This window comes from Pollicipes pollicipes, unplaced genomic scaffold, assembly GCF_011947565.3.
Source record: "Pollicipes pollicipes isolate AB1234 unplaced genomic scaffold, Ppol_2.1 Scaffold_7231;HRSCAF=8579_pilon_pilon_pilon, whole genome shotgun sequence".
In the NCBI taxonomy this organism is placed as follows: Eukaryota; Metazoa; Arthropoda; class Thecostraca; order Pollicipedomorpha; family Pollicipedidae; genus Pollicipes; species Pollicipes pollicipes.
In genome coordinates this window covers 44,247,822-44,270,701 of record NW_023597034.1, presented here as the reverse complement: position 1 = coordinate 44,270,701, position 22,880 = coordinate 44,247,822, and the positions used below count along the sequence as shown (strand labels likewise).

The following is a 22,880-nucleotide window of genomic DNA, read 5'->3' as shown; positions in this document are numbered from 1 at the left end:
GGGCTAACCCGGCACCTTCAGGTTTCAATAGGAGAAGCGAGCCGACATTCTTTGCTCCAACGCGAGGGTGTGCAGTTCGTTCCTATCACGGTTAACCTTACTACCCTTGGCTGATGTGTAAACTCATCTTCGTTACTCCCGCCATGTAGTTCACATCTACACCTATCCCAACTCATGCAATTACCCTCCGCACTAGCCATTTCGGAAAGCGTAGCCTTTTGTGATGAGCCCTCAATGTAAGAGCGAATCGTCTCGTGTACTTCAGATGGGGCGTTAATTTTGCAGCCAACGCGCTGGTAAACCCACTGCACGCACTCCATCATCGTGGGTGCCACGACAGAAGTAGTACAGCAAAAGCTCCTACCGACAGGAATCCTACATCATTTATTCGCGACACGTGCAGTATGGTGCAGCCGCCTACTTACCAGCTTCTGTGTTGACGTCAAGAGCACCACATTCTAATTTTTTTGGGGGAAAACTGATAAAATTGCTCTAACCGATGCCAAAAACTTCCTTGGGTTGCAGTCACGTTAATTTACGCCACTGGTGTAGAGAACAGTGCACACATTTTATTCTTGTTGGTCTTAAACACGTCATATATACCTCAGAAAAATAACTCCTTGTTTCTACTTGAAGCTGCAATTCTGAGACCTGATATTAATCGAGTGTAACTTACGTAAAAAGTCCTAGAGTAATACAACAGATTGTTTTTGACCTTGGTGTGACCTTCAAAATTTACCTAAGGTCAGTGGAATTTGTTCATTGAATTGTTGTGTTGTCTAAGAAATTATATTAGAGATGTGTGGCTTCGTCTAACTCCCCGTTGTTGCATCAGATTAAACAATTCCCTAAAAATCGACTACGCAAAATCCATTGCATGACTTCGACCTACTGTAGGTCAGCGGCCGTGCAAGGTATATCTAATTTTTATACCAAACGATGCGCTATTTAATTCTCCATAGCTATGCTGCAATTGGCGCGGCTACGCCTCGCCGTTCGGAAACTATCATTGAAAAACCTTCGGGTGTCAATTTGACTCCCACCCGAGCGCGTGTTAAGGTGCTTACTTGTATCCACAGCCACAGCGCTATTTCAAGTTATTCGATTACCACTCTTATTTCGGTCAAAACTAAGGAGGATAAATAGGTTCTATTATGTAACAAAAAAGGCAAGTCATGTTAGGAACTTGCATAACTTGGACAGCACTAATCGTGAGTCATTTGACAGCCAGTATGTTGGGAAATCGTGCTTACGAGCGCCATATATGAGCATATCGACAACTATATTTCCCTGGATATTTAACGCCGTATGACCAAAGGAACGGTAGTATTTGAATGACATTATTTTGATGTCATGGATGCCCGAGTGGCCCTGAAATAGTGTGCACAACAAAAGTCTGTGCATCTTCACGTTCATGTAGCTCGGAAACTAGAGGATTTTAGGTCTTAAGAAGGGCAGGGCTGTGAACTGCACCAAATGATCTCCAAGATGGCTATTTCAGTCCAAAACCCCATACTGATGTGGAACATTCTCTTTAACGTAGGCCGTGTATCGGATGTTGGAATGCTAGTTGCCGGACCACTTGCTCTTTTTAATAGATTTCAATGGCAGTAGGATTTTCCATTGGATTTGATATGCTGGCTGATTACAATAGGATTTGACTTGATCGTTTTATGTTCTCTGATAGGTTTACTCGTGATCACAGGCGCAGCAAACGTTGAAGTAATGTCAATTCAATCAATGTTCCTCTAATCGTGGTTTATACAGCACTTCCCGGTTTATTGAAGGTTGATAATTTAGCATAAGAGCTCTGCACTCGTAACACCCAAACATCGGGAGCTGAAAAAGCCTGTCTTGCTTGTATAAAAAACTACACCCCGAGTCAAGGCCTTCAAACGACAAACAAATATTTCATTTGGCCAACAGCACCCATTTGCACGTTATACGACACTTGTGCGGCGTTCTAAGCGTGGAAGCAAACTTGCGGGAACATTTTTTGTTGAACCTTTATGATAAAGTTCGGCGAGTGGGACCGTGTGAGCCTGGGAAGCATCGTTTCAGGGCTGTCGCACGACACCGGAGCACCGAGCCCGGTCGCCGGCGCCTATTCGATATGGCCCCTCCAATCATACTACTGAATGGGGCGGACAATCAGTGCGGAAGGAAATGCGGCAGCATTTTAAGAAGACTGACAATGGAGTGCACAGGGCATGACAGTTCACTTTGATGCAGTATATTGCTATTGGAAGACAGCCAAGCACGGCTCCCGGCTATAGGCATGTCAGCTTCATGAATACTCGCATCGCCCCAGCATGCACAGAAGGAACTACTGCTGCTCGTTTGAAGAAAAAAATTATATTTGGACTGAAAAAGCGCAAACGTGAGAGTTTTACTGCAATGGCTCAAGCGCTGTCGAGGAAAATCAAACATAGGGCTAGGCTGCCGGTGCATTTTATTTTAATTTGAGGCCCAACGAGGCGTTGCTTTTAGGGCGCGTCACTTACCTGTTCACCACCTTCTTGCCAATGCTACCAATCTCTGTTGGTCTGTTCTGCATGCAGACCACGAATATCCCATTTGCGTGGATCCCAGGTTGTAGAGGCATTATAGAGAATGGGCGGGGTAAACAACTGTCCATAGAAAATTGGGCATGCCTGAAATCACAACCATCCACAGTTGATTGTGCCACTATGGAATTTTATTCACGTCTGGGCAAAAAAAAAATTGGTAACAAGAAAAGGCACCACCAAAATCCGGTTTTGTGTGTGCAAAATACGCGCAATGAGTGGCATCGTCAGTTATGCTGAGCGCCAAGATGCTGTCTACCGTTCCGTGACCTCAAAGGTGCCGCTTGTGGTTGGCATCTATCCCCTCGCCCAGTGAGAGTCAACTGTCAGGAGGTGCCGCTTAATATTGGCATCCATCCCCTTGCCCAGTGAGAGTCAACTGTTCGAGGAGGTGCTTAATGTTGGCATTTATCCCCCGTCCAGTGAGAGTCAACCTATCAGAGGTGCCGCTTAAGGTTAGCATCCATCCCCTCGGCCAGTAAGACAACTGGCAGAGGTGCCGCTTATGGCCAGCGTTTATCCCTCGCCCAGTGAGAGTCAACTACTGAGCCGCGAATGGAACTGACAGCCAGCGCCGTGCGGACCGTATATTTTAATCGCACAATTAGAATGTGTCGCCGCAACTGTTAGCTTGTAAGTAAGCACATCCAGAATTAGAATACGCGCTCAGTTTCTAAAGCGGGCACCCTGGATAAAGCATGTGATGTGGCATGCAGTATATCGTGTAGTCGACAGCCCTGAACTGTGCAAACGGGATGAAACTGCATAGCTTGTCCGGTCCCTTGTGCTGGTGATCCAGCCCATCATCGTTCGGACAAGTCAGTGTCTGGTGCTGGCGATAAAAACCCCATCATTTGGTGCTGGTTGTGCTTGGCAATATCTCGCTTCGCGCGTCGTCGATGAGTTCCGGTGCCCTTCACGAGGTACGCGGTCAGATATTCCAGGCACAGTACCCCCAAGCTGATCACGACTCCTGCAACAAATGGTCATCCTCAGTAGGTAACAATAATTTTGACGAATGACAGACATGCATAACTCTGTAGACTGTTGCAATATTGAAGAGTGATTCGTTACAGGAGTGACTTATAGAGTAGCTTGTAATTATCACCGCAACAGATTCATCAACATCAAACCATCTCACCACTCAACTTTTAAGAAGGTTTGTTTTCAGGGTGTCTGATAAGCTGAATCTAGCCCTGCGAATTTCGGTTTCTTGGAAACAAGATGACTTATCTTTGACCGGCATCATTCATCCCTGATGTATCACGTGGCGAGGTGCTGATTGGCCGTGGCAATTGTAGCGGCCCTAAGTTGTTTCGTGTGATAAACATGTTCAATGTACATGATCAGGCAGGAAAGCATGAAGCAGACGCGCTCGCTCTTCGAAACGGCTTGTCCGAGCGCCCTAAAACCTTCACCGATCGATTCAGGATAATGAGGTGAGCAATGAGGTGGCAATATCCAGACCAGGCCTGGGGTAAAGCACCTCAAAAACACGAAGGGAAAATTTAACATTCAAAAGCAGACAACTTAAAGAGAACCTCAGAGAACCTCTTAGAACCTACCTAACCAATTGCTGCGAAATTTTCCCTCTTGCATGCAGCAGAGCTGATTTCCTCTTGCGTTTGACAATTTGGTGGCTAAACGTCAAGTCAAAGGTCATCACATTTCACAAATTCCAAAATTCGTCCCTGCAGAAAACTCAGTTTTTAGAACCAACCACTTATATTACTACGAATCCATGCCATTCAATACGCCATACCTGCCTTCCTGTTGATGCCGCAAATATGGTGCCATGTACAATTATGTCCTTCCTTCTATGTTTGATCCTATGAAACGTGCAACTTTCTCAGGCTGACCTTAATAGGCAAGTGATATCATTTGTTACTTTGATTTCTCCTCAGCGGGAGGTTCTTATGAAAGTCACGCGCTGCATGACGCATGGTGTCGCCGTGGTCGACATGTGTGGTGTGCGAATACCATTCCGTCGTGATTATGAACATGCCTCCTCAGCAGCCTATTGTTGGTTGCTGGCTCCAAGTTGTTCAAAAGTCCGTCGAATGAAACTAAGCCTGAGCAACGGCTGTGACGGATGCTGCGGATTTAACACGCCCGGCTGTGAGAGCGGGCTGGATGGGCCTAACGAAATATACCGGTTTGGTCAGAGTCCTTCTGGGACAGATCTACGGCTTCAGAATCCTTATTGAGGGCTCACTTTCTGCACTCATAGTTTGTTAACGAGAGATCTCAGGAGCAAACGGTGGCAAAAATGACGGAAAAGACGTCACTGCTCTGGTCAACGGTAACCTCGAGCTTCCCTGTGCTTGTGCGCAGCCATGTCGGTGCGTGATTACGATTGACACCGTGTGTGGGTGTGGGTGTGCGTGTCGTGGGTGTGTGTGCGCGGCATTGGAGCTTCACGACGTACTCAGCTTCTGAAGCTAAATGGCGTCGCCAGCCTCTCACCCTGGCAGGAGGAGCGGGAACCGCGGGAAATCGAACCCCGTGCCTTTGGTTTCCCAGGCGCATTTCCGGCTTCTCCAATCTGTCTGACTGTCCCGAATGTCTCGAAAGTTAGATATGCCTTTCAGGTGTACGTTATGTCTTTGTTTGCGAAAAAGGATACGATGCCCTTGCATTTGTGCAAAAAATATGTAGAAATGTTATTACAGTGAAGCGCACGACCGCAAAAATGCCCGCGCGTTTGGGCACTGTAAAAAATGATTGTGCACGACTCTATGGCACACACCGCTACTGCAAGGTATCTCTCATCAAATGGTGAGCTTGGAGACGATCGAAGCGGTGCTTTCTGAACTATGAGTTGTCTGCAGACAAGAAGTCTAACATTTGTAAAATCTGATGACTTGAACTGACCTTGGACCACCAACCATTCAAACTGCAAGAAGGAATCAGATATGGGGCGACCAATGGAGGAGGTTTGGCAGTGGTCGGTTCTGTAGCTTCTGAAAACTAAGCTGCCTGCAAGCAAGAGTTTTGGAAAGAGGGAATTAGGTATGGCGTATCCAATGGTTTGTTCAGGTTGAATCCACATCGGACGCATCCACGCGGTTGAGCTCAGCATGCAAGAGCTCACAGCTACGACATGCGAGCAATACCCTTCAAACAACGCTGTAACATCGGTCTTTTTACACCTTTGGGACATTCACTGCGGCGTTCACTCAGTCCAACGTTACAGGGTTTCCAATAAACGGTTGTAACGAAAAGCTCCCTTGGTAAATGGTTGTGACGAAGCTCTCCATATTAATCGACGCAAGTTCACAATTGGGGCGTTTTTTCGCAAGATATCAAGCAGCTCATCAACAGAGTCATTGCAGCGCTGAGCTGGGACATATGGTCTCAAAATCGTGTCAGATTTTTTACTTATTTATCCGATGGTATGTGCGCCGATGATGGGCCTGAGGAGGGTTTCCACTTCTATGGGTTTTTAACATCTCCTTAAGCAAAACTCGGGGCATATTCATCGACATTTTTAAAAGTGACTTCTTTCATGAAATTATATATATATATATATATATATATATATATATATATATATATATATATATATATATATATTACCGCATTTCTGCGAAATTGCCCTGTATCCAATGTAAACCGCACAGCTCAGAGGGGGCAACGTCCCATGTGGCCCCTAGGCTTAGTCCCTGAGCTAATATTTGTTTGCTGTTCGATACTCACGGACCCCTGCAAAAACTCAACTGTGCAACGCTTTCCCGCGCAAAATAAAAAGAAAATAACACGATGTGACAACCGAGTGATTTAAATGAATAGTAATACTTCATTAAATGTCAGACGGCAACGAAAACCAATGGGGTCCATTTATTGGACAGCAAGAGGTCATTTAAGGCAGAACAACGGCATTCACAAGTCAGCTTTGTAATCAGCACTGAATCGAAGTCATCACGCGCTAAGCATCAGGTTCCCGTGTGACTGCTTGAACAACAGCGTAAACAAAGGGCCGGCAGCGGTCTTACCAGCTGGAACTATGCTAAGTATTCCAATGAGGTCATCAACCTCCAGCGGTCGGACTTCCACAGATGAGCTGCATGCTTCATTGGTGACATTTGGAAACCAGCGATTGAACAGGCCGTCGATCACTCCAGTCTGGTACATATTCTGCATTCTGGAACGAGCAACAATCACCTTTAGCATGTTACCAGAGTGATCAAGTTACCTGACAGCCATTAACACATCCTGTTTATATTCACTGGTCATTAAGTTTGTTTTCGTTGTCCGATTACAATTTGTTGACGGCGCCTAACAAATCATACGCAGTAGCCACACCTTACTTACGCGCGGTCTATGTCTGGTTTGAGCTTCATGTGTTTCCGCATGACGAGAAAAACTGGCTCCAGTCGACCTGTCTCTGGCTGGGAGAGACGAGTTGGGCTGGAAGTTGATCTCAACGGCAGAGAGAACAGATCACAGGCTCGCGATCCGAATTTGAAAAAGGCCTGCGAAGCGATCCAAATGAGACCGCGGAGTACACATTCTCCTGGCCCGGTAATCTTATAAGCATCAGACAGGCTGGGACCAGCAGCACCTACTAGCGAGCTGCGCTGTGGCACAGCACTCCCACCACCGCCGCCGCATCCCTGCCACTTGGCAGGAGGAGTGAGACACGTCATGTACATGTAGCATGTTGCTGACTGGCGACGGCTCCTCAGTTCTGCATCTTCCGGTCTCAGGTCGTGGTGGCCGCGCTGACAGGTCCAGGCCGGCCAGCCGATCGGCCGCGCGCCTGCGCAGTAGTGTGGGGCGGACGTGTGCCTGCCCGGATGTGACCGGAGCTTGTCGAAGGTCGGAAACACCGGTGGTGCGCTCCCTCTGGGGATGGCACTGGCATGGATCGGAGACGGTCTTATCGAATGGGCCCGGCGACCGGACTCGATGCTCCGGTGTCGTGCGAGAGCCCTGAAACAATGTTCCCACACTCACACTGTTCCACTCGCCGGGCTTTCTCATAAATGTTTTAAGAATGTTTCCGTAAGTTTGCTTCCACGCTTAAAACGCCGCACGATGGCCGTATGAAATACAAATGGGTGCTGTTGGGCAAATGGAATATTTGCATGTCGTTTGATAGCCTTGACTCAGGGGTGTAGTTTTCTGATATAAGCAAGACAGGCTTGTCATATCCTGTTTTCAGCCAGCATACCGAATCCAACGGAAAATCATACTGCCATTGAAATCTAGCAAAAATGGCAAGTGGTCCGACAGCCAACATTCCAAAATTTAATATACGGCATACGTTAAAGGGAATGTTTCACATTAGTGCGGGGTTTTGAACTGAAATAGCCATCTTGGAGATCATTTGGTGCAGTTCACAGCCCTGCCCTTCTTAAGGCTTAAAAACATTTTTGTTTGTGAGCCACATGACCGCGAAGATGCGCAGACTTTTTCGAGCAGACTACTTCAAGGTCACTCAGGCATCTATGACGTCAAAATGATGTCATTTTGATACAGCCATTCCATCGGCCATGCGACGTTTAATCTCAAGATAAATATAGTTGTCGATATGCTCATATATGGCACTCGTAAGCACGAGTTCCAGGCATGTTGGCTGTCAAATGGCTCACGATCAGTTTTGTCCAAGTTTTGCAAGTTCCTAACATGACTTCTCAACATGCCATTCCTAACATGACTTTGTAATAGGATTTCATAACATTCGCTTCTCAAGACACAAAACTCTCTAGTCTCTAAACTGCATGGCCGCAAAGATCTGAGGGTCTGAGGAAGATCTGAGGGCCCCTCTGAGGGTCGGACGGAGCGCATCTTAAAAAGGCTTCCAATCATTTACGAGCAAAAGGGTTACCAGAGGACAGCATTTTCTTCCAGTGCGGATATTGTCAATTTATGTGGCATCATACCTGTCAATAAGGCCATCGCTGCGGTGAAGCTAAGAAACACGATCATTTCCATAAAATTGATGTTTTCAGAGGACGTTTGTCTTTTTTTGGAAAATTGTGTCTAGTATAATGTTTCCTCATTCGGCGATGACTACCATCGACAGAAATTGGGTATGGCAATAGGGAACCCATGCGCTCATCCTCTGACGACAATATTCTTGGACCAATTTCAAACGAAGGCTCTGCCCGCCAATGTTCTTATCTAGAAACATCGATGATAATGCTGGATTGGGGACGCACGGACAGCGCGTACCAATTCTTGTATCATTCTGCGCTGCGAATCTGCGCATCCAACTTCCACTAAGCACAATATAATTGGTTATGTGTTCCTAGGCTAGGTAGGCCTATAACAAACTCATCAAGTAATGAAAAAGAAAGAAAGAGTATAAACGAAATGTGGACGTTGCTGTTGCGCAGTGGATGTTTTTTAAAGGCTTTTAGGTAGACTTAAGAAGGGGTAAAAAAACCTACAACACGTGGGAGATAGGTGGTAGGAAATGGAACACGCGCTGTTGGACGATGGACTTCTAACGCCACCTAACGCAGGGGAGCGCTTGCTTTCAAAAATCAAATATATCATTAGAAAATGAAAACTGCACATACGGAGAGCCTGTAAAAACGACAATAAGCCTCAAAGTCTCTGAAGTATTTTATCTCGAAGGGATCTGCGCGCAAACAAACCTGGTTTACAGAACTAAATGTTAACTGTGTGAAAAACATGGGAGGGACATGGTCTATATCGGAGAGTCCGAGAGCCATATTCGCTTAAGATGCACTGAACACCTGCAAACGCTAACAACAAAGCGGAGAATGCCCCTTTCGGCGACCAATACTTAATAACACACAACCAAGCTAAAATCCAGGGAGGTATGGACCCTATACCCATTTGAGATCTCAAGTCATCTACGAAGCACAGGCAGGGAAATAAGTGAATCCATTCTGATATGAAATCGGCGACCAGACCAGACGTGCAGGGCTCATCATGACCGATTTTTCGAATGCGATTTGTGCCTTGATGTGTGATACGTGCTACACTACAATCGGTTACATGTACGAGTGATGCCTGACACGTGCTGCGCGATGCCTGCTTCATTGAAGTCGTTTCCGTGCATAAGTGATGCGTTATACGTGGCGCCTGTTTACTTGAAATCGCTTGCATTTTGAACGGTGTGTGATACCTGCTTACTTTAATTCGTTTGCATGTGCACGTACTTTTGGCGGGGTTAAATTTTTAGTTGGATATGCGCTGTATCGTAGAATACGAGGTTGGCAATTATCCGTGTTTAATCCCCTAAATGCTGGTGAACTGTAAAATTTGTGGCTCGCTATCAAAAACTGCAAAATTGAGTGGAATCGGCGGGCAATTCTTGGTTTACTACTGATACTCATTTCAATAGAGGCCTGTCGCCAAAATACAAGTGCTTTTATCCCTCCATTCTTATGGTTATTCTACGAGCAATGAGGCCTTTAGAAAAGTCAGGGAAAACCTCATTTGATGGCGTATTTTGGGTGTTCGTCGCACCATTTGGTACAGCGCTGTCCCCAAACTCATTTTGTAAACTTTTTGAAAATTTTGTCCCCACCTGTTGCGTACACCTTGCACTCACCACTCAAATTGTGTGGTCCTTATCAATGAACAAAATTCACCTCCGCTCTGTCGCCAGACAAGAATGCGGAGGGTGTTACGTGCCACACAATGTTGCTGTGTGGTCGCCCCTGGCAATGGTTGACCCTCATTGACCAGCTCTTAAGTGACGTTTCCGTGCCAATCAGGCCAAATAATGTGTCCACTCTGGGACTCTTACCTAGTGTCGCTGAATCACGAGTCCGGCATATTTTCCCCAGACCACGTTTTCATGTCTCCACAATCGATTTTCGATAGGCCCATGATAAGTTTCAACTTGATTACTGCTGTAATAGAGTCATTACAATCCTTCATGACGTTTGTTTAACCCTTTTTTCAATTCAGAGCTTTTGGTTGCAGGAAACCAACGAGAAGGATAAGCTAAGTAAAGTAAGTTAGGGCTGACTGCACCTTGTACTGGTGATTGGTCATTAAATGAACTTAAGTCCTGAAACAAACACTCGTGAGCTGGCTGCCATCAAAGGATGAAAGGAGGCTTACGCTATCTAGGTGTAAAGTGTCACGTCAATCTGGTGCGTGGGCTCCACCCTGCGCAGAGTGCGGCAACATCTAGTAAGGTCTGTCCGTATGTGAAGCATTTGGTCCGGTCTGTCCGTATGTGAAGCGTTTGGTCCGGTCTGTCCGTATGTGAAGCATTTGGTCCGGTCTGTCCGTATGTGAAGCATTTGGTCCGGTCTGTCCGTAAGTGAAGAATTTGGTCCGGTCTGTCCGTATGTGAAGCATTTGGTCCGGTCTGTCCGTATGTGAAGCATTTGGTCCGGTCTGTCCGTATGTGAAGCATTTGGTCCGGTCTGTCCGTATGTGAAGCATTTGGTCCGGTCTGTCCGTATGTGAAGCATTTGGTCCGGTCTGTCCGTATGTGAAGCATTTGGTCCGGTCTGTCCGTATGTGAAGCATTTGGTCCGGTCTGTCCGTAAGTGAAGAATTTGGTCCGGTCTGTCCGTATGTGAAGCATTTGGTCCGGTCTGTCCGTATGTGAAGCATTTGGTCCGGTCTGTCCGTATGTGAAGCATTTGGTCCGGTCTGTCCGTATGTGAAGCATTTGGTCCGGTCTGTCCGTATGTGAAGCATTTGGTCCGGTCTGTCCGGCCGGTCTGTCCGTATGTGAAGCATTTGGTCCGGTCTGTCCGTATGTGAAGCATTTGGTCCGGTCTGTCCGTATGTGAAGCATTTGGTCCGGTCTGTCCGTATGTGAAGCATTTGGTCCGGTCTGTCCGTATGTGAAGCATTTGGTCCGGTCTGTCCGTATGTGAACCGTGACGTGCAACCCACACGCTTCGCATATCCGGGACCAGTCGCCTATATGTGATACACGTCATAGCACCGGCACGTTGTCGTAAGATGATACAGTGTGAAGCTACTGAAGCCATGCGAAGCAGCAGAATTAAACCCGCGGATTTTGGAGTCACTTCATATTCACTGACAAAGCACCACTGAATATCATGGAATTACAAGCGCAATGTGTCTTACATCGGATACGGCAGTGTTACACACTAGCACTTGTTTTAATTCACGCATGGCCAACCTGCACTCACCTGAATACGGTTGAAAGAGGTCACCGTCTTCGGATCAAACATCTGTTCCACTGTCGCCGGGGTCAGTGTCTTGATTTGTTGTCCGGTCTGAATGCGCTCATAGAGTATTCTCAGCGAGGCCTCCTCGCTCATCTGAAGATGCGAAGTTTGCTTGGTGTGGAGCGGGCAGCAGTATGACAGAGCCCAGTACAGCCAATGTTTGAGGGATAAAAGTTTTGGCTGGCCTCTGTATAATGTGTCTAGAGATAAACATAGCTGCAGTCGTGTGGAGAAAACACAGACGATATTGGATGTATTTCCTATTCAGTGATAGCAAAGACGAAAAGTTCACGCATTTCACCACAGGATGCACCTATCACGAATTCTCTTACTCTCAGTAACGAAACAAAACGGTTGTTCCAAAGCGCATCTTCCAACCCCAAGCGGATGTTTTCGTATCGCGTTGTTAACGTGGCTTTGCCTTAACGCTATGGTTAAACTCCAAAATGGCGACCCTTTTCGAAGCAAGCGTCTACCGCGCGCTCCGTGTTTTGACACAAAACTCTATGTCGAACAAACTGTTAGAAAGAACTCGACTATAAATATTCGAGGGCGACCATTGACATGGATTGGTTTGGAAGCAAAAAGTGGTTGCAATGCAAAATTTGACAAAATAGCGTAGGTGATGTTGATGTTCATCCTTTCCATAATTAATAAACCAATCGTTTTTCAATGAAATTTCATCATGGTCGATATTTTCCCAACATATCCGTACTTACGTTTTTCGCCGTCGATCTTAATCTTGTGGAATTTTTACTGTTGACCTTTTTTGACATGCTTCTAGTATGGTAAGTTTGGGACGAATTTGCTGGTTGTTCCTTTTAACACTGTTATGCCCGTGGCCAGTAATTTATTACAACAGAGTGATCACTAAGATATGTTCTGAAGACTAGCATCTCAACATTCTAAGCATTGAAAAGTTGTTTCTGAAAATCCAAGGCGCAAATTTCTAGACAATGTAATACAAAACGAACGTGGAGGCCTGTTCATTTCCATGCACGACTAGCTGAAACGGGTAACATAAAACATGGACAAATATTGTTCAGCGAGTCACCGACCTTCCAATCGTTAGTGTAGGCCACGCCCGACCGGATGAGCAGCGACCAGTCGCTCCGGGCGACAAACTCCTCCATAGAGCTGACCTCGGGGCCTGTCTTCACCACCGTCAACATCGAGATCAGCATGGCCGTGTATTCGACGTAGATGAGGATGCCGAGGACACGCGCGGCCAGCGTGACAACACGAGAAGAGGCTCGACTGGGCGTGGAGGACCAGCCCTGCGGAGAGCACAGCATGCCCTGCTATCTAGGCTGACAAGACATGAAGGCAGGTGCCATGTTGCAGGTCCCAACGGGATTTGTGAGCTCGAGACATCTAGGAGAGGGTTATCCAGCGGCAACAACACCCAATGCGAGAAATTCTCCGCGGCTCAAATTCGATAAGGTGGCATGTACGATATGTTTAACATATGAATTATTTGTGTTTTGATTGGTTCGAGGAAGGCTCAGCACATGTATGTGACATGAAAGTGAGAAGTGACTGACACAGAGGCGGGTGCATGGTTTGATACCGGTTACACTGGTTGACAGCATGGGTATTGAAACGTCCAGAGCTCATGACGTCTTTGGTCAAAACATCCAGAATTGCAGCGTCCAGCGTTCAAAACATCCAGAAAACGTCCAATGTCCCAGGACAGGGGAGAATCGGAACGTCCAGGCACGCGGCGTACAGAACCGCATGGATGTTGCGGTCTTGGACGATATGAGCACCAGACGCTGCAATCTTAGACGTTTTGATGGCTTCCCGGTTGAGGACAACGTAGTCAAAAGAGCCCAGCAAAAGTGGGTCTTAGGTACCTCTCATTCACTCGATTTTCAACTATTTTCAAGGTGGTTTTTAACAGCATACTACCAACCTTACCGCAATTGCCTTCCCTTTCCTTAACAAAAGATAGCATCATCTCCAGCGCGTGGCCATCTACATCGGGCTTATTTTCTTGCAACACGCCGTAGCTGCTGTGGATGATTGCTTGCTACTCAAAGATAACAGTCACCGACATACTTGTTTCCTTCCCACAAGCATATCGCATGGTCTTCTTGCGGGCACCAGACCATGCTGGTATCCTGGGTACCACCCAAATGTCTGAATGGTGCTCATGCGTGTGTTGAGTGCTTGCATAGATATGTATCGTTGTGCTTACATTCCGGCGACTTCTGCCTGGAAATAAAAAAACAACTAAAGAGTAAAAAACGAGGGGCGCAACCGCACTTAACCTTTTCGTTGATTTGCACCGGTGCGAGCAACCTTAACGTAGATTTTCACCTGGCATTCAGTCAGAAGTAAATCCCTCTAACATCCAACGTGACTTTAGGCCCGTTTAGAAAGTCAACAAAAATTAAGGTGTCGCTACGGGTGGTTGTCGAGGTTAGTAGACGTACGGTTATTACGCACGTTGTACATTTTAGAATAAAGCATCCAGCATACGAAGTGTAACCACTGTGTCACAACCACCGATCACTTTTAAGTGCCACACTCAAAAATGATCGGCCTGCGACACACTACCGCCATTGTGAAGGCAACGCCAATTCGTGTTGCATAAATGCAAAAATTGTACCGATATGTCGGACGCACCATCTGAAATACCACAGATGGATAGAGTTGCGTCTACACCAGCAAACTGCGGATGGCAAAGAAACCAACAGTGATAACGATGAGCTATGCGACTGATGTGAATTGCTCCATACTCATCACGTGGCAGCGTTGGTCAAGGTGACATTGTGGTATGATGAGCCTCACCTCCAAAAATGCTAAGTATACGACGCCTTTGACACAGCCTTGTCCATGTGTCACGGAATGTGTCGTTTCCGCTTTCTGCGAGGTCGGTAAGGCCATCCAGGAATCCGTGACCTGATACGAGAACTAGCACAGATGGAGTAACTTTTTGGAGGCGCCCGCACGTAACTCCGCCTGCCGCTGAGAAAGCTGACCTGTTGCACTATGCAGGCGTGGATGTGCAGCAGGCTGGAGACAATGCCGAACGTCTGATCATCCTCTTCGCTCCGAGGTCGGGTCAAGGTCACGGTGACCCGTAGCAGAAAAGTAGCTAACAGCATCCCGCACACTAGCAAGACACTGAGGTCAACACGACGTATAGCTGGAGCGATGCGCACGTGCGTATGCTATATAACAGGACAACTGGTGGACACAAGACAGCTCAGCTGGTGGGCACGCCAACTCACGCATAACATGCAACTAGGGCACCGCGTGCTGCTGAAGAACGATGCTTACTATAAATTGGAAGATGGGGGTGCTTACTATATCTCGCAAACGCGGGCAATAAGGCCGTGCCTAGATTAGCACGACATAGCATGCCATGACATTGTCGATTTACTGCGGTGTGCAAGATGTTTTACAGTCCTACTCGTTATGTCCGGTAATAAGTGACCGATACGGTCCATGCAGGGATTACATCGAGATGGAATTGAACGCATCGTTTGCATACGGCTCAGTTGTGGGTAACTCTCACCTAATATTTAAGTATATCGGCACGGCAGGGTGAAACGGAAAATCGACGTTGTCTTTGGCAGCCGTGTTCCATGCCTGTTATAGCCCTTTTGAGCTAAAGCTAGCTTTCTGAAACCCGAGCACGCCCGTCCCATATTACCAATGTCGTGAGCTGTTAAAATTTGAGTTCCTCACCTTTTCCAGGGTCAGCTCGAGGAAAAGGTCCCGGGACACATGCTAATGCACATCACAAGCTGCTTAAGATAAAAGTGCTGTTCACCATTGTTTAGCTGCATTCGGCTAATGTTACACCGGAGTTCATCAAAAATTACTGCGGAATCAAGAGATCACGGGTGTCGATTTTTGTTATTTTGTGAGGGCCCTGGCACCCCCAATGTTGAGTTGCTTCCCCCTCCAATTTTGGCTTGGTCCCCAATGTTTTCGGCGGATATCTACAAAAAAACGTGGGTAAGAGATGACCACAACACAAAGGACCATCTTCTTTTATCTTTCTGCGCAGTGGCGTATCGTACCACTCTCATAACAAAAAGTCAGGTCTGCTCTCACCATAAGGTACAACCTGCAACAGCTGAGCGGATAAACGATGCAATAAACTTCACGTACCTAGCGCTACAAGATATGCAATAGTTTGTGAGGTTAAAGTGAAAAGCTCTGGAACATAGGGATGGCCTAAGTCCTTCGAGGCTAACCCCGTCCCCGTCTCCCACAACCAAAATGTGTGCCGCCTCCCATGACCGCCAAAGAGAAGCGCCATCGACGCCCTAAGGTGGCCTTCACGTGCCGATCAGAAGAGACGTGTGTGTCCAGTGCCTGCTCCCTGGATCTAACACTGCGTGACTTCTATTCTGCCCGAAATTGAAGACTTTTATAATTTTTTATAAGTTTATTCCGAATGGTCTGCATGGGTGACCGGGTTCACAGTACCTGCCTAAGCATAGCTTGTTACGTGCACCCTGTACCCACCACCCAAGTCGTACCGCCCAGTTCAGCGGATAATTTTGCCTTCGCCCTTGCGTCAGACAGGAATGTGGAGGGCTTTACGCGTCGCGCAATGCTACGACACAGCCGCCCCGGGCCAGGGTTAACCCTCGTTGGCCAGCTGCCAACCCACCTTTCCATTTCAGGCGGGCCAAACAATTCGCTCGCTCTGGGAATTGTACCCAGTGCCGCTGGATTGCAATTTTTAAAAAAAATATGCAGAGATTAGAAACATGTATCGTGTTAAATCAAAATAAATTGGGCTAAATCCGGTGAGCAAAAATGGGGACATAGGCTGTCGGTCCTTTGTTTCGGCCTCCAATAGTTAACAAAAATTGGCACCCCTGCAAGGGAAGATTTAAGTGGCAGATTGTCACGGGCGGATACATGCAGATTGTCACGGGCGGGTCTGAGGTGAAATGGGTGAAGAGGTTTCGGAACATAGCTTTCCACGGATGCCGGGCGAAATGACTTTTGTTGATGAAATGTTTGCATGTACATATTTCACGAAATTATGCGCCACTGCTCATCACTGAAGTGTCGCGCGGTTTATTGTTGACCGGTTTCTCTGCAAAGGCATTGATGTCATTGTTGCCTGCTATTTTTGTCTGCGATTGCAGACCGGAATGGATATTTATTGTTCTCATTTTATTCTAGACTGGCTGACATATGGCCACTTTGACCAGGTATTCCGGAGGGATCATCATCCACGCCATGGTCTCCGCGAACACACTAGTTTTAGCGTCTTTCGTTTCCAGCGTCTTCACCATTGACACGGTTGAGCCCGTCTGAGGGGCTGTCCATGGTGTGTATTGATATTTTTCAATCAATTTTTCAATGAATTTTTCGTCATGACAACTGTGAGAAGTTGGTCCGCGTAAAAGTTTCTAAGATGAATAGCTCGAGTGATAGCTGAAAAGAAGGACCGGGTGGAAAATGAAAGTTCCGCCATTGAAGTGCCAGCTGTTGAATGGGGTACGCTAAAGTCTCAATGACACAAGGATAGAAGTCTGCCCCATGGCTTAGGTTGCATTATACGGTAAGCCTGTTCTACAAACAAGAGCTGAAGGAGCACGAAACAAGGTAATAACTTCATGGTGACCATGGTGCTACCGATGGTAGCTAAAAGAAGCTTAACCATAGGTACCATGACTAGTGACAGCACCTGGATCCAGACTGCCTCAACTGACTAAACGCGACCAGACTGCGGTATCTTGTCGATTATATTGCACATCGTAAATATATGTATATAAAACCAGATCAGTATACGCACCGAGGCAGATCCAAACGCTGGCGTCGAAGGGCGTGAGAAGAGCGCCGATGTTGTCCATGCTGACTAGGGGGCGCCCCGGTACCAGGAAACTGCGCCTCCCAGCGGCGATCGGCACCTTGCCCATGAAGTCCACCGCCTCCTGCCGTCTGAGACTCCATATCATCGGAGCCAGGCCCACGTGCGCCGTCTGGAGAAGGCGGCCAGCGCGGTCTCACCTGGCGTGGGCTAGGCTACCGTGGGCAACCCAATGGCGTTGGGGTTTTACCGCCTGCAGGATGGCAGATGGGCGAGACATGGACAATGGGGCAGCTGGCGCGAGGCACAGCCCGAGCCTCGAGTCTCGAGCCCCGAGTCTCGCTGCCCTCACCACTCAGTCGTCCCAGGCGCGAGGCACAGCCTGAGCCTCGAGTCTCGAGCCCTCGAGTCTCGCTGCCCTCACCAGCTCGTCGTCCCAGGCGCGGGACACAGCCCGAGCCTCGAGTCTCGAGCCCCGAGGCTCGCTGCCCTCACCACTCGTCGTCCCAGGCGCGGGGCACAGCTTGAGCCTCGAGTCTCGAGCCTCGAGACTCGCTGCCCTCACCACTCATCGTCCCAGGCGCGGGGACACAGCTCGAGCCTCGAGTCTCGAGCCCCGAGGCTCGCTGCCCTCACCACTCAGTCGTCCCAGGCGCGGGGCACAGCTCGAGCCTTGAGTCTCGCTGCCATCGTCACACATTAGTCCACATAGTTGTGTGTTGGATTTGGTCACTAAAGGGTCTTACCGAGGAGGGGGGGGAAGAGAGAGAGAGAGAGAGAGAGAGAGAGAGAGAGAGAGAGAGAGAGAGAGAGAGAGAGAGAGAGAGAGAGAGAGAGAGAGAGAGAGAGAGAGAGAGAGAGAGAGAGAGAGAGAGAGAGAGAGAGAGAGAGAGAGAGAGAGAGAGAGAGAGATGAGTGGGACCCTGGTGAGCTGTGGTTAGTTTCCCTGTGATCATTTTTGCGTAAACCGTGCCGGACGTGATTGGCACGGTTTGTTGAGACTCCTTATCACTTCACCATTGGCACGGTTGAGGTGAAAAAGCGCCCTGGAGAAGTCGGCGATTTGTCATGCGTGTGACCACTCACAATGCGCATTGGACCCAAATCACTCTCTTCCCAAAATTCAAGATTTTATCAAGGCATGTAGCGAGCAACATCATCGCACCGTCCATAGATTTTAATTTGGCTGATCCAGTGGTGCTTAGTAGTTCCACAGGACAAATGGTTCTTAGAAGAAATGTGAAGAATGCCAAGGGACACAGTGTTGGGGGAAGCCAGTTTACAACGCCCACCATCAAATACATTCGGAAGTCTGGGAACTACCGAATTTATTTCAGCTGCAGCACAACAGGCAAGTTGCTGGTTACAATGAGCGAAGGGAAACCCGGAACGTCGAACACTGTCAGAACTGTCACTAACGAACAGCTCTGTGCTGGGACGTCCAAACAACCCTCATGGCTTTGATAGCCACAGCCTCAAGATGCTAGGCACTACAAGTAATGATCCATATTCTGCAGGTCGTCGTTAGCCTTTTGTTGTTTTACCCCTAACCTAGTAAACACACGGCATGCAGCGCTTTCCATGGCTCTCGCAAAGCCAGAAGTGCCCTATGGATCTGACCTTATTGACCAGCTTGCCGACGAGACCAGTAAAGGTGCCGTCCTCTCGCCGCAAGCCAAACGCCCCCGGAGCGTTGTCAGTGTCGTACACCACGGAGACGCCGACTGCGTAGGCCAGCACTTGCATCAGGTCAGCCAGGTAGCCGGTTACATGGTTCGGCCGAGCCGGGTCCACCAGCGTAAACGGCGGGTTCTGTCGGGGCGGAGCCGGTCAGGTGGGGTCGGTCCACCAGCGTGAACGGCGGTCCTGTCGGGGCGGAGCCGGTCAGGTGGGGTGGGTCCACCAGCGTGAACGGCGGTCCTGTCGGGGCGGAGCCGGTCAGGTGGGGTGGGTCCACCAGCGTAAACGGCGGTCCTGTCGGGGCGGAGCCGGTCAGGTGGGGTCGGTCCACCAGCGTGAACGGCGGGTTCTTGTCGGGGGCGGATGCGGTCAGGTGGGGTCGGTTCCACCAGCGTCACGGCGGGTTCTGTAGGGGCGGAGGCCGGTCCAGGTGGGGTCGGTCAACCAGCGGTCAACGGCGGCCCCTGCGGGGCGGAGCGGTCAGGTGGGGTAGGTCCACCAGCCGTTCAACGGCGGCCCCTGTGTGCGGAGCCGGTTAGGGTGGGGTCGGTCCATCCAGGCTGTCAATCGCCGGCCCCCTGTCGGGGCGGAGCCGGTCAGGTGGGGTCGGTCCACCAGCGTCAACGGCGGCCCCTGTCGGGGCGGAGCCGGTCAGGTGGGGTCGGTCCACCAGCGTCAACGGCGGCCCCTGTCGGGGCGGAGCCGGTTAGGTGGGGTCGGTCCACCAGCGTCAACGGCGGCCCCTGTCGACCATTCAGACTAGCTCCGGGGTGAGTGCTCACTTATTCCTGCGTGAATGTTGAAGGGTATCTCGTATAATCTCTTTATGGTTATTTTTCTAGTCCCGCAACTAAATTTGCATAGTTGGCGGGTGCATGCAGTGGGACATTTCGTGAAGTCTCTGTGCGCTTATTTTGCTAGCTCAGTGTCGACATTCCCCTAGACATGCTTATCGGTAGGGAATGCCTCAAGTTGACTACTCGTTCATTCACCAGCTAGCCATTTATATTGATTCCAGTCGTGTGTGTTTTTGACCGGAGGGCTCGTGCTTTTCATGTTGTCTGTTTGCTAAAGGTCGTATTCAGCATTGGGCTAGTTAAAGTGTGTGTGAAGTAGAATAGTTGATGCTATACGTTTTAATCGGCATATTATTTCCTGCAGACAACGCCTCAAATGGTGCACATTATGTGCTTATCTGGATACGTTCTAGCACAGCTGGATAGGTCTCTGCAGCGAATTTGTACGTGGGGATAAAATAGCTCGTATGGTGGGTGTGATAGCCCGTTTAGCTCACTGACACACATACTTGTGTATAGGTTAAGGTGGTCTACAATCCGCCACGTTGTGGATGCAGCGATCAGCTCAGTTCGGTCAGCCTGCCTCCCGTTTCACTGCTGACGGTTGTTATGTCTGTTTGCGCACCGATGCCGTCGTTCGTTTTGTACTTAATTATCGTTCATCGTTTTAAATCGTCCCCATCAGCAACTGGTTGTGTACATTTTCCGCTCGTATTTCTAGCCATAAACTCACTTCATATCGTCTGCATTGATATCCTTACCTAATTGGACGTCTCATGCTTTATTTCTGCTTACGGCGCTAAATCGCATTCATCGACTGGAAGGTCACCTTTTCCACGCGAATTCCTTGACATAAGTTGATCCTTTATCGCTTGCATTAGAGGGAATATTCTGCGTTGGAGGATATTGAAGCATGAGATATGATAAATTAAGCTTACGTAAGTTGTTCAGTGCATTAGCGAGGAACATTAGTCACATAGATAAGACAGTAGCATAAGCATCTTTCTTCGGAAAAAAGCAGGCGAATAGAGATATAGTAGGGTTGATATTTCGGTAACATGCCTTTCTCGAAACAATATCAGAAGTGACTTCTGCTATTGTTTCGAGAAAGGCATGTTGCCGAAATATCAACCTAACTGTATTTCTATTCTCCTGGTTTTTTTCAGAGGGATAAAACTAATACTACCGTGTTATCTATGAATTAAGCTTACTTATAACTATTCGTAAACTTTTAAGTGGAAAAAGCCGTTCTAGGCAATACAATTGCTCTACTCAGTGAATATGCTGCTCGATACGCCATTGTTTTAGTACCCCATCGTATTTTGCACGGAATTGATAACAAGGCAATTGACAGACTTGTGTCTAAAAAACATGGTGCACACGAACGCCCAATATGAATGACTCAGCGATAATGCTTTTATTTGCCTTGATCGTCGCGTGAATGTTGGAACGGAAGGATTTCAATCCCGCTCTTATGGCGTTATGGCTGCTTGAGTGATCTTAAAAAAGTATCCCCGAAATAGTATGCACATCCTCGTGGACGTGTATTTCAGGAACTACAGGGATTAGGTCCTTAGGAGGGCAGGGCTGTGAACTGCACCGAATGGTCTTCAAGATGGCTATTTCAGTTCAAAATGTCATGCAAATGTGGAACACTCCTTCAAGATCGAATCCCTCAAGGACACCTTCAAGGCGGAAGAGAGCGAGGAGTACACTCCGCAAATTTCAACGCATGAGCATCGACGCGCTTCAATTTCGTGTCGTGCCAGCTCTCCATGGTTGTATCATTTGGACATTTGGTGCAAACGTTCTAGATTTCCTACGCTGACGACCTTCATTAGGCGTCTTCCCAACTGAACCATTAGGCATCTAATACGCAAGGTAATTGATGATTCGCGCGAGTCTATCACGGCCAGTGACATATTCCTTTTTATATATTCCTTCCATACTCCTCCTAGTCACCCTTTAATGAATTTCCTAACGTGCTTATCAATATACTGGAATACATAGACCATACCGAATGATGAGTGATACTAAACAGCACGTCCCAGGCTTGTGCCAAAACCAGGCTGCAATCGAGTACCGCCCCCAGCAGTGATCAGTGAAGCACACACTCTTTCACTCAAAAACACGTTCTTTTCGGCGGCAGTGCGACACGCCACGACTCACGTGGAATGTGGTCACGACCAGCGTGTCGGTGTGGCCGTTGGTGCTGGGCCACTGCCCCAGCTGCTGCATGTCTCCGGAGGCCGGCCGTGTCCGGTCACGTGTCTGACTCAGCTGGGGCCTGACCACGTGTCTGACCGGGCCGCGGTCCCGGTAACACGTGTCTGATTCAGCTGGGGTCCGGCCACGTGTCTGACCGGGCCGCGGTCCGGTAACACGTGTCTGACTCAGCTGGGGTCCGGCCACGTGTCTGACCGGGCCGGGGTCCGGTCACCCGTGTCTGACTCAGCTGGGGCCCGGCCACGTGACTGACCGGGCCGGGATGCGGTCACGGCTGAGCCGATGTTGGGCGGGCGTCCGAGCCCCAGGACGTACTCACAGCTTCTGACCGGCCTGACTGCCCTGGCCACTGGCGGTAACGCCATCGATTGCCGTAGCGCGCGCTGGGAAACACACGCAGTACGCTGGCTGACAACATGCTCAACAGATTAGAAACTGACAAGCAAAAGGGAGGTGAGACGGGACTTAAGAAGGTGAGAAACATATTCGGCTTAAAGCTGCAGGGTAAACTGCAGGTGCAGGTGAACTGCGGCTTATAGGTGCGGGGTGAACTTATGAGGTAAACTGCAGGGAATTAAGCAAAGGGCTGTTCCGCAGTTTTATGAGGGTACCGAACTGAGAGTCATCTTTAGGATCATTCCCACAGATGTCCCTGTTCAAGACCTCCATCCTC

General features: G+C 48.5%; 1 protein-coding gene across 2 annotated transcripts; it reads right to left on the bottom strand.

The window, feature by feature from the left end:
- Positions 1–3,169: 3,169 nt before the first annotated feature.
- On the bottom strand, positions 3,170–22,501 carry LOC119110252 (glutamate receptor ionotropic, delta-2). 2 transcript variants are annotated; one of them, XM_037234012.1, is made up of 9 exons: positions 22,151–22,501; positions 19,125–19,316; positions 17,490–17,676; positions 14,701–14,834; positions 12,772–12,990; positions 11,675–11,806; positions 6,882–7,042; positions 6,563–6,711; positions 3,170–3,540 (listed from the first exon to the last, which is right to left on the bottom strand). In XM_037234012.1, the coding sequence occupies exons 1-9, from the start codon at positions 22,217–22,219 to the stop codon at positions 3,371–3,373; spliced, it is 1,413 nt and encodes a 470-aa protein (XP_037089907.1). In that variant the 5' UTR covers positions 22,220–22,501; the 3' UTR covers positions 3,170–3,370. The 2 variants fall into 2 exon arrangements, with proteins under 2 accessions (XP_037089907.1, XP_037089908.1); XM_037234013.1 differs by lacking the exons at positions 3,170–3,540; positions 6,882–7,042 and having other exon boundaries at positions 6,568–6,711.
- Positions 22,502–22,880: the final 379 nt, after the last annotated feature.